This window comes from Oenanthe melanoleuca, chromosome 2, assembly GCF_029582105.1.
Source record: "Oenanthe melanoleuca isolate GR-GAL-2019-014 chromosome 2, OMel1.0, whole genome shotgun sequence".
NCBI classification, from domain to species: domain Eukaryota; kingdom Metazoa; phylum Chordata; class Aves; order Passeriformes; family Muscicapidae; genus Oenanthe; species Oenanthe melanoleuca.
In genome coordinates this window covers 141,360,876-141,376,693 of record NC_079335.1, presented here as the reverse complement: position 1 = coordinate 141,376,693, position 15,818 = coordinate 141,360,876, and the positions used below count along the sequence as shown (strand labels likewise).

The 15,818-nt window shown below is 41.7% G+C and overlaps 1 protein-coding gene across 3 annotated transcripts in view; it reads left to right on the top strand.

Moving 5' to 3' along the window:
- DPP6 (dipeptidyl peptidase like 6) overlaps positions 1–15,818 on the top strand; it is a 529,059-nt gene that overhangs the window by 351,328 nt on the left and 161,913 nt on the right. For all 3 annotated transcript variants that reach the window (XM_056485082.1, XM_056485079.1, XM_056485080.1), the window contains exon 2: positions 14,879–14,993. In XM_056485082.1, coding sequence (XP_056341057.1) covers positions 14,879–14,993 — 115 coding nt within the window. The remainder of the gene's footprint in view (positions 1–14,878; positions 14,994–15,818) is intronic.

Below are 15,818 nucleotides of genomic sequence, written 5' to 3'. Positions count from 1 at the left end.
GGACTAAGGGAAATGTCATCCCTAATGGACATGGGAAGCATTTTTCCAGAGGCTGATTCCAAGTGTGCTCCCCATTAGCAGGCAAACCAAGCATCCCCACCTCTTGTTGATCCTGTTCTCTGCCACATCAGGCTCTGTGAAAGATGCTCAGGCAGTTTGCTGTGAGGGAAATGGGATTCTTCTTCCCTCTGCATCAAATGCTTTAATAGTTCTGAATGGAAGTGTGGCACCCATTCATGCAGCATAATAAAATACAGTTCATAAAATACATGGGGATTGCATCCACCTGTGCAGAGCAGCAGATGACAGACTGCACACCCAATGCTGTTCTCTGAGCCAAGTTCAAATGCTCCTGTCCTGGCAGGGTGATGGAAACACTGATTAGATGTCACCTCCTGCTCCTCCCACTCGGAATTCTGCCCTTACACCCCCCTAGCACAGATGTGCTGCCCCAGGGCAGGGATGCAAGAGCAGCTGCAGCCCAGGGATGTGTTTGTTACCTGGCACAGCCTCAGAGAGGTGTTCCTGGCAGGGCAGAGCTGAGCAGGCAGCAGAGAGCTCTGGCCTGCCCTGCTGAGCAGGAATCAGGGGAGCTGAACCTTCTCTTGCCCTGCCCACCCAACCTCTTGTGTTAGGCTCAACTTCAAGGCTGCTCCCCTCCCTCACAACTATTGTGGGGTTTTTTTGGTCTGTGTGAGGAAAGGAAGATGCTTTTTAAATGATACTCAAATGGAGAGGTGCTCAGGCACTGAGCATCAATCTTCACAGATGTTTGGGAGCCTGCAGGGAAACTAAGGGCAGTCAAGAACCTGAATGACTTTTGACAACCTAACCCTGCCTTCAATGCAATTCCCCAAAAACTTGCATAGATGGCCTAGTAAACCCTATGTATTACCCAAAAATTCTGTTCTGAGAGTGTTTCACCTCCTTTTACTATGGAAGGAAAAATGATTGGCCAAAGAGTGGCAGCAAAAGCCACAGACCAGGGAGGAAGCAGGAAGATGCAGATCTGGGGATCAGCATCCATACTGAGGGAGGTTGATGAGTTGTCCTTTACTGGATCAAAAACTGGATCCACACCCTGGGCTCCCACTCTACATGGTTCACTTCTACCATGAAGTGACCAACTGGTAGGGAGAGGGACTAGGTCAAAATCAGGAAAATTAACTAGTACAAACATGAAGCAGTCTGTAAAAATTAAACTTTTTAAAATCATTTCTGTAATTTCCTCTTCCCAATTTTTTTTCTTTTTTTTTTCAGGAGGTGCATTTTCTGGTTTAGGAGTTTAAATTTTTATCATAAAGCTTAATTTAAGTGAAAATGTAGTTGTGTTATAATTAAGAGATGTGGATGCTATAGAATGTGAATGGCTCTTGTGAAGTCCATGCTGAGCATGAACCCAAGCACAGAAGTTCCATAGACCCATCTTTTGAGATATTCTGAGTTCAGAATTTTTGTTGTTAAAGGATCAGGATTATATCAAGATGTTTTTCATTCCCATGGGAGATAATGTCTGGATGGCAAATGTTCTCATTTCATTGAGAAGTTATAGGACAAATGTCAAGTACCTGCTGTAATTTCAGAAAGAAATTTGATAGAAGCCTCCAACTACTTTTTTCTGTCTGTGCTGGGCATTTTTTGTTGTTCTAGAAGCTGATGGCAAGGTACAGGCTGTAGCACTGGGGCTCATTAGGGCCTTGCAGGATTGATTATTTTGCAGTCCACGTCTTCAGCCTGCCAAGGGGATGGAACTTGCACTCAGCACCTCCTCACGTGGCACTTGCAGCTGGACTTGGCATTGCTGGAATTGTGTCACCAGACCCCAGGGAAAAAAAAATAGAACTGGGCTTATTCCCTGTAAAGGAATTTTTTTTTTAATGTATTTTTTACAGAAGCACAACAGAAGCAAACAGCTTCCAACTCTTTGTCCTATTACCCAGGAGAGGTTATTCTCTCTCACAAGAGGGGAACAAAAATACCAAAATCACAAATAAATGGTGATGAAGCCATTAAACAAAATGGAAATTAAGGGGAAAGTGGGAATGAGATGCTGTTGATGTGAATTTTAAGAGTCCTTCACAAAGGGTTATGTAAGAGAATGAACTAGATTCTGATTATATTTTTGAATTCATTCCAATAAAATGAGAAAAAAAGAACAATCCTAGGTTTGTAGTGCCCCATTACTTAGCTGTGAGTTTTCCTGTGCATAAGATGACTTTCATTTTACATTGTAAGGCAATATTTTAAAAGGCAAAATACTGTATACACAAAAAGCAGTGCTGCTTCTTTGCTATTCCAGTAACCCAGCTGGGCACTAAGGTGCAGTCTTAACATATTTCTTATTAAAAAGGAGAAGTCATAAAGCATTTTTTTTTTCCTCCTCCACCCTACTACTGAGAAGTAAATGAAAGCTTTGCAGTCAGTGTCACAAGTCACAGATAAATTCTCTCTCTGGGGTCCCAGAGCCATGTGGCTGCACTGGCTGCCCCAGCCCCTGTCCCAGCTCTCAGACAGGTCCCTGTTCAAGGACCTCTCAGCTCAAGGTGCCTCCTGAGCTTTGGGAGGCACAGGGCAGGTACATGGACCCAGCAGCCACCAGGAGCACAGATGGGGATGGGGTGAGTTTCAGATTTAGAATGTGGTTTGGGTTGGGAGGGACCTTAAAGACCATCTTGTTCCAAACCCCTTTCCATGGGCAGGAGTACCTTCCACTAAGGCAAATTCCTCAGAGCCCTGGCCTTGAACACCTCCAGGGACTGGGAGTCCACAACCTCTAAGGGCATTTTATTCCCTTTGAACACAATGAAGCCCATGGCACAAAAAGAAAGAAAATGGGAAGGAAAAATGAAAATAAGCCATTGGCTTTTACTTCAATTCCTCTGATTCCTTTGAACCTGTGATCAGACATATTTTAATTAATTATTCACTATCATAGTCCCCAGCCATATGGGGAAGGGATTAGGTGAGGTGATGAAAATGCTGCTGCTCTGCATTGCTGCCTGTCCCACCTGTGGGGAGGAGGCTGCAGCTCTTGACTTGTTCCTTCAGAGAAGCCAAAGCCCAGCTCCACTCAGCATATGGAAGGACAGTTTATTTCACACTTCAAAGGAGATAAAAAATAATGAGTGAAAAAGAAATTATTTTTTGTACAAAGCTAAGTGTGTAAAGGGGAACTCTCTGCTTTCCCATGACAAGATGTGGAGAGAAAAAGTTGTCTATTTGTACATATATATATCTACACACACACAGATATATTTATATACATGTATATATACTTCACTGCTGTAGCAATACAAAGCAGTGAATGAATCTGTGCAGGCCAAGTTGGTTCTGGTTGGGTTTCTTTGATCCTCACTCCTTCACTCCTTGTCCAAATTAATGTCATAAAAATGATTGCAATTTCTCTAGTACCATGGCTCATTTCCTTTTCTAAGTTCAATTTTTAGGTGAAATGTTGGCTTTAACCTTGTGTTTTATCTTGGCAACCAAGGCACCACTTGACAGTCCCTTCACTGATAGATCCAACCAGCTGTGAGAGCAGGGAATAAATGGTCCATAGCAACCTCATCAGACATAAAAACTACAGTTGTGTGTGGTCATATAGTCTTGCCATTATTTACCAAGAGATGCAGAATTCTGGAAGCAGAGGTAGAAAATCCCATGGTACTGTGAAGACACAGAGCAGAGCAGGGAAATGTGGAGTCTGATGCTCAGTGTGGGGGACACTGCAGGGGTGAAAAATGCCAAAAGCAAAACCACCATGGCCTCTGTTCCTCGTTTGGCAATGCATGAAGATCAAATCACTGAGATTCTTTACATTGACCATAGTCTGCTCTCTACAGAGGGAAGTTTCAGTGGGGGAAAGCTGCTGAATACACAGGGGAACAAGGCAGGTATTTATGCCAATGCCATGGAGGGAAGATGCTGCAGCTGATTTATCTGAGCAGCCCAGAGGATGTGTCTGCTCCTCCACTGTGCTCTGGTGTCTTTTGGCAGCCAGCACAGCACAAGAGCACAGATCAGCTGTGTCCTGCTCTCTCTTCATTCATGACACACAACATGCCACAGAATCTTGCAGTCCTCAGGGCTGCCTTTCAATTCCTGAGCTTGGTGACAGCAAATGTCACTAGAGAAAAGCACAAGGGCTGTGAGGGGTGATAATTTTGGGAAACACGGCGTGGGGCTGTGTCACATCAAAAACATGTTCTGATTGTGGCTTTGAGAGTGAATGTCACTGTCCTGCTCTGTGTCCTCTCTGTGCAGGGAAGGTGCCCTGTCTGCATTTGAGAGGGGAGAGGAGTCCACAGGGTCCAAGTCAGATGATGGGGAGTGGAGAGCCTGTGGCAGTGCCATGAAGTTGGGGAACTGTTCTGGATCTCTTGAAAAAATAGGATTTCAGCTGAGGTTTGCTCTTCTGACAGTTAAAATTAGTGGAAACCTGAAAACTGTTTCAGATCTTCTAGAGAGATGCCATGAGTCCAGTGGAGCTTCACACCTCCAGCAAGGACAGCATCAGGTCTTGCTGAATGGTTCAGAAGCCAAATCCTTTTTCTTTTCTGAGATTTTCCTGAGATTACAGAATGTGTGCAAGAGGAGATAGAAGGGTCACAGTCTGGTGAATGTGAGAAGAGCTGACAAATGGGTTTCCTAACCAAAATGACTCTATATTGCATTACAGAAAATGTTGTGCTTTGCAGGCTTGTAGGAGGGAGAGTCCTGCTTTTAATTATGATTCAACATACTTTTTCACTGATAATAGCCTTTTTGTAATCAAAGGAGGTAAAAATGAAATGTATGTTGCTGACTTTTCTGTGTGCACCAATGAGCAATACAATCATAATGTAGTTTTAGATTAAATTCTTTTGTTCTTTTTGTTAATTTGAGCTTGATGGCTTTCCCTGGTGCCAGAGCATAATTTACAGCAGACAAAATTCCCTTAAATTGATTTTTAAAAATGCTCTCACGTACACTACATTAACCTTTTCATTCCCTTATGGTGTGTGTCAAAGAAAAACGATCCCTGTAACTCTGCTTATTGAAGGGATACATCTGTGAAGTGCATTAATTGGTAGAGTTCCCATTCTGCTCAGAATAGATTTTTCACATGGTAAATGAATTTCTGGCTGTGCTAATGCTCATCTATCTTTAAAAATACCAGTATTTAATGCAGGCTATATGTAGAAGTATATATAAACATATATATATATGTATATATAGTGTATGTATACATATCTCTGTCACTTACTGTCTCACTGCTCTATGTCTGATCACTTCTGAACTCTTTTATCAGTTGTGGAGGAGTTTTAACTTAGCTCAGGTGTAGAGAGACACCAAGGCAAAGGTGCTCAGGAGTATTCTTGTGCCTGGATCCTGGTGAAGCCAGAGGGGATCAGGGACCTGAGCAGCTCAGAGGACCCTGGCAGTGCATGGTGCAGCAATTGCAACATCAGAGGGCTCAGAATGGCTGCTGGGAGGGAGGTCTGTGCTGGAAGGTTCATTGCAGCATCACAGGTTCAGGATGTCTTCAAGTCTTGCAAAGGAGTGAGATGGATAAGGAGATGAAGACAGAGGACCCTGATAACATGTTCAGATCACAAATTGATCCAAAGCTGTGCTGATCTCTGTAGGGAAATGGGGCCATGGCTCTGCCTGCTGGGTGTGATAAACCCTTCAATTGCAGAGCCCAAACCCTGCTTCTTGTGAGAATAACAGGTTGTGATGTGTGGAGAAGAAACTTCTTTCTTGGACACTTTTTTCCTTCCTATCACTGGGGCATTTTTCCATGGGATGCAATGAACCTGTCACACACAAGTCATTGAGTCTGCATGAGTGATTTTTCTACTTTCAAATCCTACAGAATGTTTATTTCAGTATGTTATCCCTGCATTTTTGAAAAAGCCACCTTCATGACTCAGGAGGTGTTTTTGTCAGTGATCCTGAGATGGTAACCTGAATTGTTCAGGGAGATTAGAAGTGCTCATGACAATGCAGTGTTTTTATTGCTGGTGGCCCTGGTGGCAGTGACCCTTGTAAAATGATAGAACAAGAGGAAAAAAAATTGCAATTTGTGTCTCAATCAGTTTTGCTTCTTTTTATTTAATTTCTGTTTTGAGTGGGAATGTGGATGCTTCCATTTGATTCTGTCATTTACTTACTGAATCTCGGAATTGTGTTAAGGATAACTCCTTCAAAAGAAAAATGAGCAACAAGAGTGTGCTTTCTATACAAGGAGTCACACTACTGTGGTGTTGTGCCACAGTTAACACAACTCAGTATGGGAAATTTGGCATCTTGCTTTCCTGAGGAAAAATGACTTAATGTTTGTTGGTTTTGTTTCCTGTCAACCAGAAAGTTTTGAAAATTAAAACAAACGACTTTGCAAAGCCTTGTAGTGTGCTGTGAGAACCCTAGCAGAAACACAAATCAATTAAAACAGACCAAGCATAAGACTCACAAACCTTTGGAGACCTTGGAGTTGCTTTTCCTGACAGCAGCATCAGTGCTGAGCCAGCTGCTGGCATTTCATACCAAGAGAGCCCCAGCACCCTTCAAAGAGCAGTAATTCTGCAAACCACTGTTGTCCTAACATAGTGCTGGACAAGGGCCTGGGGACTTTAAAAAAAACCCAAAACAATTTCATGAACATCAAATCAGGATATCCATGAAGTGGTTTCTGGCTCAAGAATATCTGAGAAATGCCCAAGCAAATCCCACAGGGAGAAGTGAGATGTTCCCCAGCTATTTTGGTGTCCTGTGGACTCTACCTCCTGCCCCATCATCCAGGGCATGGGTTATGCCCATGGATGTCAGCACAGGTTGCTGCTAGCCAGAAAGAAATATCAGCATTATAAAATATATGAAAAACCATCTGATCTTTGCTGTTTTGTCCTTTCTCTTTATTTCTATGTATTTCTATGTATTTTATTTACATTTTCATGTAACAGTGCGGACTCAGCAAATGATTTTCCTTAAGTGTAATAATTACATAACTAGGGAGGAGTTGGGCACAAATGCTAGGGGTTTGGATTTGGGATAGTGATGGAGTTTAGGGCTGCATTTCTGTGATGCAGTAACCTGGAGGGGTGGAGGCACCAAGCATTGTCAGTCTGCTCCCAGGCTGGTTTTGGCCCATTCTAGCAGGACAGTCACAGGAAGGCTGCAGGAAAGGGACTGTTCTGCTAAAGAAGTTGTGGTAGGGTTGTTCTGCACTCCAGTATCAGAGGGTTTGACTTCTTTTCATCTAAAAGAATTGTGTAAAATGCAGGCCCACACTTGCACGTTCTTCTTCCATTGTTTGACAGTTAAAATTTGGATCAAAGAATGTTATTTCCATAATTTTATTTAAAATCTTGGCTAAATACTGTAACATTACTGTAACACTACAGACCTTACCTGATCCTAGAAACAACAGAAAATTAAAGGCAAAATTATCCCTTAAAGGAAAATTATAATTTTCATATCAATATTAGTACAATGATGAATTATGCAATTGCATTGTCTTTGAAACATCCCTGCATGAAGCAATTTGTCTTTTTCAAAACTGTAAATGAGTGGTGCTTGAAAATAATTGTGTGAAATCCATTTTCTCCCTCCCCACTCTATATATGGATTTCATATTCCTCTTCCCACTGCCTCTGCAGCACACCTTGGCTGTCTCCACAGCTCTTCCTCACATTGCTCCCAAGGAAATTATTAAGGAATTAAACTTTGTTTGCCTCATGTCTTCCTTCCTGTGCCATTTGGAAACAAATTATTTGTAAACCAAATTATAAAAAAGCCTAGGAATTTATAAAATGTAACATTGAACAAAAATTTTAATGCTGTCTTTCATCCTAGGGAGATTAAACACCTCGCTATTTCTCTTATCATAAATTCTTTCTTGGTGTTCAGAGTGATAAATTGAATTATTTTTTTTTTTAACTGAAATACAGGTTCACTAAAAATCACAATTGCCTTTTTAAAAATGTAAGCAGAATTGTTAGAATTAGAGGAGACAAAAATGCTGAGAGATTGTTTTGTGGAGCTCTCAAATCTTCCAGAAAAACTTCTTTTCCTGCTTCTTGAGATCATAATTCTTCAAGAAACAGAGTGGGGAGATGCCAGCCTGGCATGCCTTGGCAGCACCACTCTTTGCAGATGCTTTCTGCAGAGCTGTGAACTGTCCCAGGGCTCTGTTTGGAGTCAGAGCATTGCAGTGGAAAACTGGAGCTGGGCAAGTGCTGTGGCATAGAGGAGTCCTGGGATCAGTGATGTAATCTATGGCATTTGGGCTTTTCATGGATTTGGTGAATGCACAGACTCCTCTGGAATGAAATCCTGAGCATCAAATCAAGTTTTACTGGTGCTGTGGCAGATATTTCACTCCAGGAAATGATTTGCTTCCATTTTAGTGAGTGAATGTGTGTGCTTATATCAAACACTGAAATAAAATCAAAGAAATGCTGTTGATTTTATGGGCTCTGTCAGTATTGGGAATGGATCTTTAATTATGAAATTTTATGACTTGAATTACAGTAGCAGCTAAGGGCCCCTGAGAGGAATCCCAGTCCCACTCTGCCAGGTGCTATAAAAACATCTGGATTACAGCAGCAGAATGAACCCAGCTAATGGGGGAAAGTGAAGGAGATTAATAAAATGACATTAAGTCAAGGCCAACACAGTTCTTGGCTGAAAGTGTCTGTAGTCACATCTGTCCTGTGCCATACACAGGTGCAGTGTTGCCATCCCTTCCTCCAGGCTGTGGTCAGAGCATGACTGTGCCTTTGGCTGGAGCCACTCCTAGTGCAACAGGTCCAGATGGTGTTTGCAGCTTGAATTCTGTCACCTTGAGAACAGGCTTCTGGCAGGATTTCAGAGTCCACGTTCCAAGGTTCTAATTTATTTTGAAAGTTTCATGGACCCACTCTGTCTCTAAGCACTAGGAATAATTTGGGAATGTTTCAAATGGCAGTGGTGTTTATTTACATATGCTGTAAGGGTATAGGAGGGTGTTGCAGTGTGGTTACTCTGCTTGGGTACAAAAGTCACATGAAATGCCAGTTAAAAACACAGAGATGCTAAATTAATCTTTTAGTACTGCAGGGTCTGGAGGTGATCCAAAACCATTTCATCATAATGCCTATAAAAATGATGGGAAGCTATTAAATATCCATTTCTGCAATCCAGAACAGCTAGGATTTCCAGATATTACTGTATTTCAATCATTTTACCTATTTATTTTCCTTTTAGCCCTGTAACAGCTCTGGGTTTCTTTTGTAGCTGACACAGACTGGCTTGGCTCCCGTGGAGCCAGTGATCTGTGTCAGTCAATGCTAGCTGAGGATCTGGTGCCTTCTGCTCTAAACATGGAACACTTGTCATCTGTTAAAGCCACACTTAGGTGAGTGGGATGCAGATGGCATTCATTTTCTCCTATTGGCTTTGTAATAGAAACATGTAAGACTGAAAGCTCTACCAAAGCATGAAACATGCAAGGTTTAATTTTACAGGGAGCTGAGTGTTACTGGTACAGCCTTTTCCTCACTCACTTTCAAACCCACCATTAGTGCCCAGCCTCTGAACATTTGCAGGTAATGGTGGGAGGAGATGGAACCAAACAGAATGGCTTTAGGGCATTCAGAAAAGAGCCTCCCAGAAATGCAGGGCAGGAGAATGTGCTGCACTGAGTGCAGGGTACAAGGGCTGTCTCACAGTGCTGGGGAGGAGGCAGCAAAGATGCTCCCAGTTACTTAAGTCCTTGCTCCCTATTAGTAAAAACATCAACAGAAGATGAAGAAAAACATAACATAGTTGTCTTTCATCACCACAACAGGCAGATGGTTTTATCTCTCTTATTTCTGTAGGGGTTTTGCAGGAAAGCCCACGTACATGCCATGCCTCATTTGTAAAAGCAGAGCAGGTTTTTATTCCTCTCACTCTGAAGTGTCACCCTTAGCACCTGAACAAGTGAGTTTGCAGTAGCCTCGGGCTCAGGCTCTGTGTCTGTCTGGAAACTGGTTGTTATTCAGCATCACACTCCAGCTGGAGCTCAGCTCAGGGTGGTCTGCAGCAGCAGAGGGGAGGGAGGCCAGTAGGGAGGAAAGGAAAGGAAATAAATAAAATATCCCCAAGCAAAAGTAACTTGACTTCAGAGGTGAGAATAATGCAGTTACATGCTTATTATTGTTTATCTGTGTTATGAAACTGCCTAAATTCTGTAGTGACTGAGGTTTCCTCTGTCCTAAGCAGGGTATCAAAAATTATTCCTGCCCACTAAGAACTTCTATCCCAGGTTTAAGACAAGGAGCAGTGGAGGATTGTGATGAGGTACTAATGCAGTATCAATCAGCAGAATAACCAGGAGTCTCACTGAACTCCTGCTGTAACCACTGTCATTCATCTAGTTTACTGCCATTACCATTGCAATTAGTGTTCCTTTTTTGCAACATAAGGTTAATAATCTAATAACTGCATGAGTTACCCACTCCTCAGCTCATTTGTTGTACTATTCAGCAGGTATAATTTGCTGCACTTTTGTATTATAAAGAACTAATTAGCAGCAAGATTATTTTTCCGCTGAACTTCACAGGAGTTTTTGTCTTGGACAACAGATTTTTATTCTGTGCCATGTTCTGGACTTGGTAAGCTGAGTTGTCAGAGACACTACATTCACCTACATTTTATCAGGCAGAAATCCTAATTTAGAGCCAGGTGGCATGAATGAAAGGTATAATACACATTTTTCAATTGGCAGAGCTAACAAGCTTGTTAGAAGAATTTTTTCTTAGTTGTGTTATAAGTGTAATATTTAAGGTGAAAAATTAGAAATAAACCAAAAAGAGGCAAGAAACAGAGCTTGCAATAGTAGTGAGTATGGAAACTACAAAATTAGTGCTATAAATCCCCATCCTGGCACCTCTGAGGCCAACAAAACATCTACTACCTGCTTTTATTTCATACTATTAATTTCTTGGATTTGCTTTTGTCTTTTGCTTTGAATTTACCTCAGTGTAACTGAGTCCAGAGCTCAGTCTCCATGGCCCAGTGTCACCTCTAAATACAGCACCTGTATCTGGAATGTAAATATTTCATATAACACACCTGGGATTTATTGTTATTGCACAAAAGTGGCAGCTCTGTGTTGAAAAAGACTGAGAGGCCAACCATGACTATCTCACTGCTGATACTTCAAAGGTTTTGGTGCAGGGTGTATAAGTTTTATTAAATAATACCTATACTTGACAAGTGATGTCTGTATCGTCCTTCAGCCATATAGATGTGGTTATTAAAAAAAGAAAAAAGAAGTTGTGCTTGATGAGTTGTTTTAAGAAGTTTTTATATTATTGTATTATGACCACTGTGCTGGCAGGCTTTTGGCAGGTTTCAAATAAACATGCCAGAAATAATTTTGTTGACAGCATCTTGGAATGGAGCACATCCAACCTTCATCTCTAACATGTCAACACAGTGATTCTTTCACAGGCAAAAAAATATGTCACCGTAGATCTGTATTTTAGACTCTTAAAATACTGTAGATGTCTAGATTAATGTCTCCAAAACCAACTTCACAGGTGGCTAGTGACGTTTTTCAATCACAAATGAAGATGCAAGTGATAACATTTGCAGCTTTCAATATGCAGCATCAATGAAATGTCCTTATGTAAAAACCTGAGGAAACATCTGGTTTGCTTTCCAAATCCAAAATCAATTTAGTTTTAATGTAATAGGAAGAAGCAGGTGAAAAACAAGCAGCAGAGGAAAAGAAGGAGAAAACCAGGCTGAAGGGCTTTAGCTTGCTTGCAGAGGTCGTGAGGATGCTGTGTTAGTGCTTCATTAGTGCTTCATGTGAGGCAGAGAGGAGGTGGCTCCCACTGATGAGTGACTTCAATCTTTTCTTTCATGTTCTTTTCATCAGAGCAGAAACTTCATGCTCTTGGATTATTTCCCTTTGTGTCATATGCTCAGATTTCAGCATGGAACCCAGATTTGGTATCTTTAGGACTGACACAAAGGGCATCTGCTTGCTGCTTGGTTTAGATCTCCGTGTTTATCTCTGCAAGCTGGTCTTTCAGGAACAGGCAAATTCCAGCTCTGAGCTCTGGGCTGGATGCACCCTTTGAGCTGCCACTTCGAGAGCATCATCTGTGTGCTTGGATCAGCTCCTGCCCAGGGCTGAATTAAACACCTTCCTGGCTCCAGTCCCAAGGGCAGAGGCTCCCCTGAGCAGTGTGAACAGGCAGGACATCCCAGTGAAGGTGGGGTTGCTGCCAGGGCCAGGGGGTGTCCCAGGCTGGTGGGGCTGTAATCCCCCAGAGGTAAAAGATGGTCACACTGACACAGCAGCATCCCTCTGGAATTAACAGAAATACAGGAAAAATCTGAGGTGGCAGTGCTATCATGAATATGGTGTGATGCAGTTTTGCTGTAAGTGATTCTATCAAAAGAGACTTCAAATGACTGACAACAAAGGAGCAGCTTTCCAAACCTGTGCTGAATAAAGCTGTTTGTCTTTCTTTGAAAAGTCATTTATCTCTCCTTGCTTTTTTACCAGGGGAAATTTCCTGATGGAATTTTGAAAAGAAAGTGAAAATGCTCTTTTCTATTTCCTTGTGGTGTATTAAACCCCAATATTTTGCTTATGAATAGTTTTCCTCCGCTTGATATGCTAGAAATTCACAGTCTTTTTTTGGTTGAGATTTTGCTCAAATATTGATTGAATGCCTGGAGAATTAATGGGATTGACTTGATAATGGATTCAGTGCAAGTACAGCTGTCCTGAACACTCAAGTATGTGTGTGTATTTCTATCACACTGGGACTCATGGATGGGGAAATCACACTTAATGCAAGGTGTTATTATGCTCTTCAACTACATCTGGGTTTGTAGATGTTATTCAAGTCCATGAGCTAATTTTTTCTTCAATTTTAAAACTTCTGACTGTTTGTGGTGAGAGTGTTGTTAGATTATTTTCAGGACTGTGACTGCTGCCATCAGTTCTGTGACACTGTCAGTGTTTTACCTCTGTCCCAACACACTCTGAGGCTTGGCTGGGTTTCTCACCTGCTTCTGCACAGTTCTTCTGTTTCTCTCTAGACTGCCCTGTAGCCTGCTGTGAAAGAAAAATTATTTCTGCCACTCACTAAGAAGCCCTGCATTATTTCCCTGTCTTATTTATAAATTTCCTTCCCTTGGAAAACCACAGACTGTCTTTTGTGCCTTTCTGCATCACTTGAAAACTGGAGACCATAGCAATTTCCTAAAAATGATGTTAGAAGACTAAATTGATTAGCACTTGTATTCATATTTAGGGTAAAGAATCTGTATAAATGGAAGTATTTATTCTACTTGCTTGTTGCCAAATTTCTCATTTCTCAAAGCTCCTGACCTACTTTTTGAATTTTTCTCCAGTAACGATAGGAAACTATAAATTTGTTCCTTCTAATGATTTTTCATTTCAAGTAGAAAACCAAGTACAAACCAGGGGGACACAAGGAGGGGAGGATGTGCTCACCTCTACCACTCTTTGCCAGAAGGGAGAGAAGCCTCCTGTCTTTTCCAGAATTAGAATAAATGATGGAGTGCATCAGATGTTTAATGCCTCAAACTTGGCTTTCTATTGCAGATTTATAGATTTTGTAGTGGCTAGATCCCCTAACATATAGAAAGTTAGTCTAGACATTATCTTTTTCTGTTAAATGAATTCTAGGGAATGGTAGAAAAATATTTCCCAGCATCTTCTGAAAACAAAACTGTGAGGTTTGCCTGACTTGCCTCTTTCAGTCTTCTTACTGTGTATAAAGAAAGAAGTAAAGCAAACTGTGAATAATAGAACTTAGTCTACTGGAAGTCTTTTTGTTTTCATAAAAAAATTAAAATGCAAAGTCTTGTAAAGAAGTACCAGCAGCTCTGTTTTAGACACACCATCCCTCATAATAAAGGAAATGAGGCAAAAAAACTAAATAGATGAGTTTCACAAGGAGAAGGAGCATCCAGAGTTGTTCTGGCTGTGAGACCAGATCCCTTGAGTGAATTCAGCCTCCCAGAAAAGCAGAGTGCACTAATATTTCATACAGCTCCTGTGGGTGCAGGATTTCAATGCATGCATGAAATCACATACAGTGCAAAATGCTGAGAGGAATCCAGCAAAACACATGAAAGTGCAATAAATTTTTAAGATCTTGTGAATGCAAGCACAGCACTTCATAAACCCTCAGTCCTGAGAGCAGGGGTGCTGTATACACTGTAGGCAGAACATATGGTGCAACCACAGTGCAGCCAGAGCTAATCAGTGCCTGGTGATGGAGCTTTCATTCTGAAGCTTTAAGGACGTGATTAAATTTAATGTATATGCTAGACAAGAAGCCTGTCTTCAATTCCTTAGACCTACCAACCCAGGAGTGCACACAACATGCCCTGAGGAGATGTCATGTTTTCTGGAAAGGCAGGAAACTTCACCTGGGGGATATCCTTATTGATTTTTATCTCTGTGCATGCCCCTGTGAATTATTTATCTTCCTGTATGCTTCTCTGACATCTTATTATGAACGTCTCTTGAAGGTTACTGTAAAGCTCCTCATTCCCAGAGTTAATGAGGGTTGGTGGGAAACCAGCATTGATGAGTTTGGATGAGTGCTGGGGTGGGGGCTGGTGCCTGTGTGCCAGGAGGTGATGGGGAGTGTGGGTTCCACTGCTGAGCCATCAGGGGTGCATTGCATTTATCTGTATAATTATTTGGGATGAATCCAATTAATGCCACCATGAATTAGAGCAGTGTGAGCTGTGTTTGGCTCAGTGGTCGCAGGGTGCAGTTCTGCAGATGTACATTGCTGTCTGGATTCTGTGCTGGTTTCCTTGCCTAAGTGCCCTTTTCTAAATGCTCACCTTCTTTTGATGTTTCTAGGAGCTGGTGGGGAGTAATCCTCCTCAAAGAAACTGGAAAGGAATTGCAATAGCCTTACTTGTTATTCTCGTTATCTGCTCGCTGATTGTCACCTCTGTCATCCTCCTGACACCAGGTATTTACAACCTTTAACTCACTTCCACTCTGTTTTCCTTCTGCAATTTTACACTTCCAAGAGTAAAGGGATTGCAAACTAACTGCAAAGTCGACACCAAAGGAATCCTCCCTCCTCACTGTCTCAGTGTGATGCTGAGTTCAAGGCCATCCTTAGGAAGATTGTTTTAGGGTTTTACACTTCAGTTCAGAGATCAGGGCTGCTGACCTGAGGGCACAGGCCTGGAACTTGATTTTCTGATCATGGATGGGGAATTTAGTTTTAGATAAGCCAGGGTAGGAGAGGACCCACATGGGGCAGTCAGTGAGGGCACAGGAACTCCTGAAATTCATGTCCACATGGAGCAGTAGCTGCCAGTTGAGTGTCATGTCCTGGACCATTGGAAATGGCATTAGATGTCTGTGATTTAGCACCTAAACCCCATCCCATTCAGCTGGGTTGAGTTTTAGTTCAGACCACAGTGTTTGCAAAGCAATTTCAGATGATGATATACCAGATAGTACTTATCCACAGCAATTAGTAACTTCCCAAAAAGGAATCCTTTAAATTAATCCTTTAAGTTAATCCCCTTACCAAGTTTCAGCAAAGTTCTGTGCACATAACCTCTGTAAATTACTTCTCTTACAGTAGCTGCTGAGGCTGTAGGCTTGAATTTTAATGTGGTGTCATTATGATTATTGATTATCATGTATTTATACAGCCCTGTAAATTTCCATGTCTACTTAGGGAGTAGAAACAAAGCGCTTTTGCAGCACTGACAGGATTGTGAACTGAATATGAAAAGACAAACAAAATGAGAGACAAGACATAGAAAAAAGAATTCAG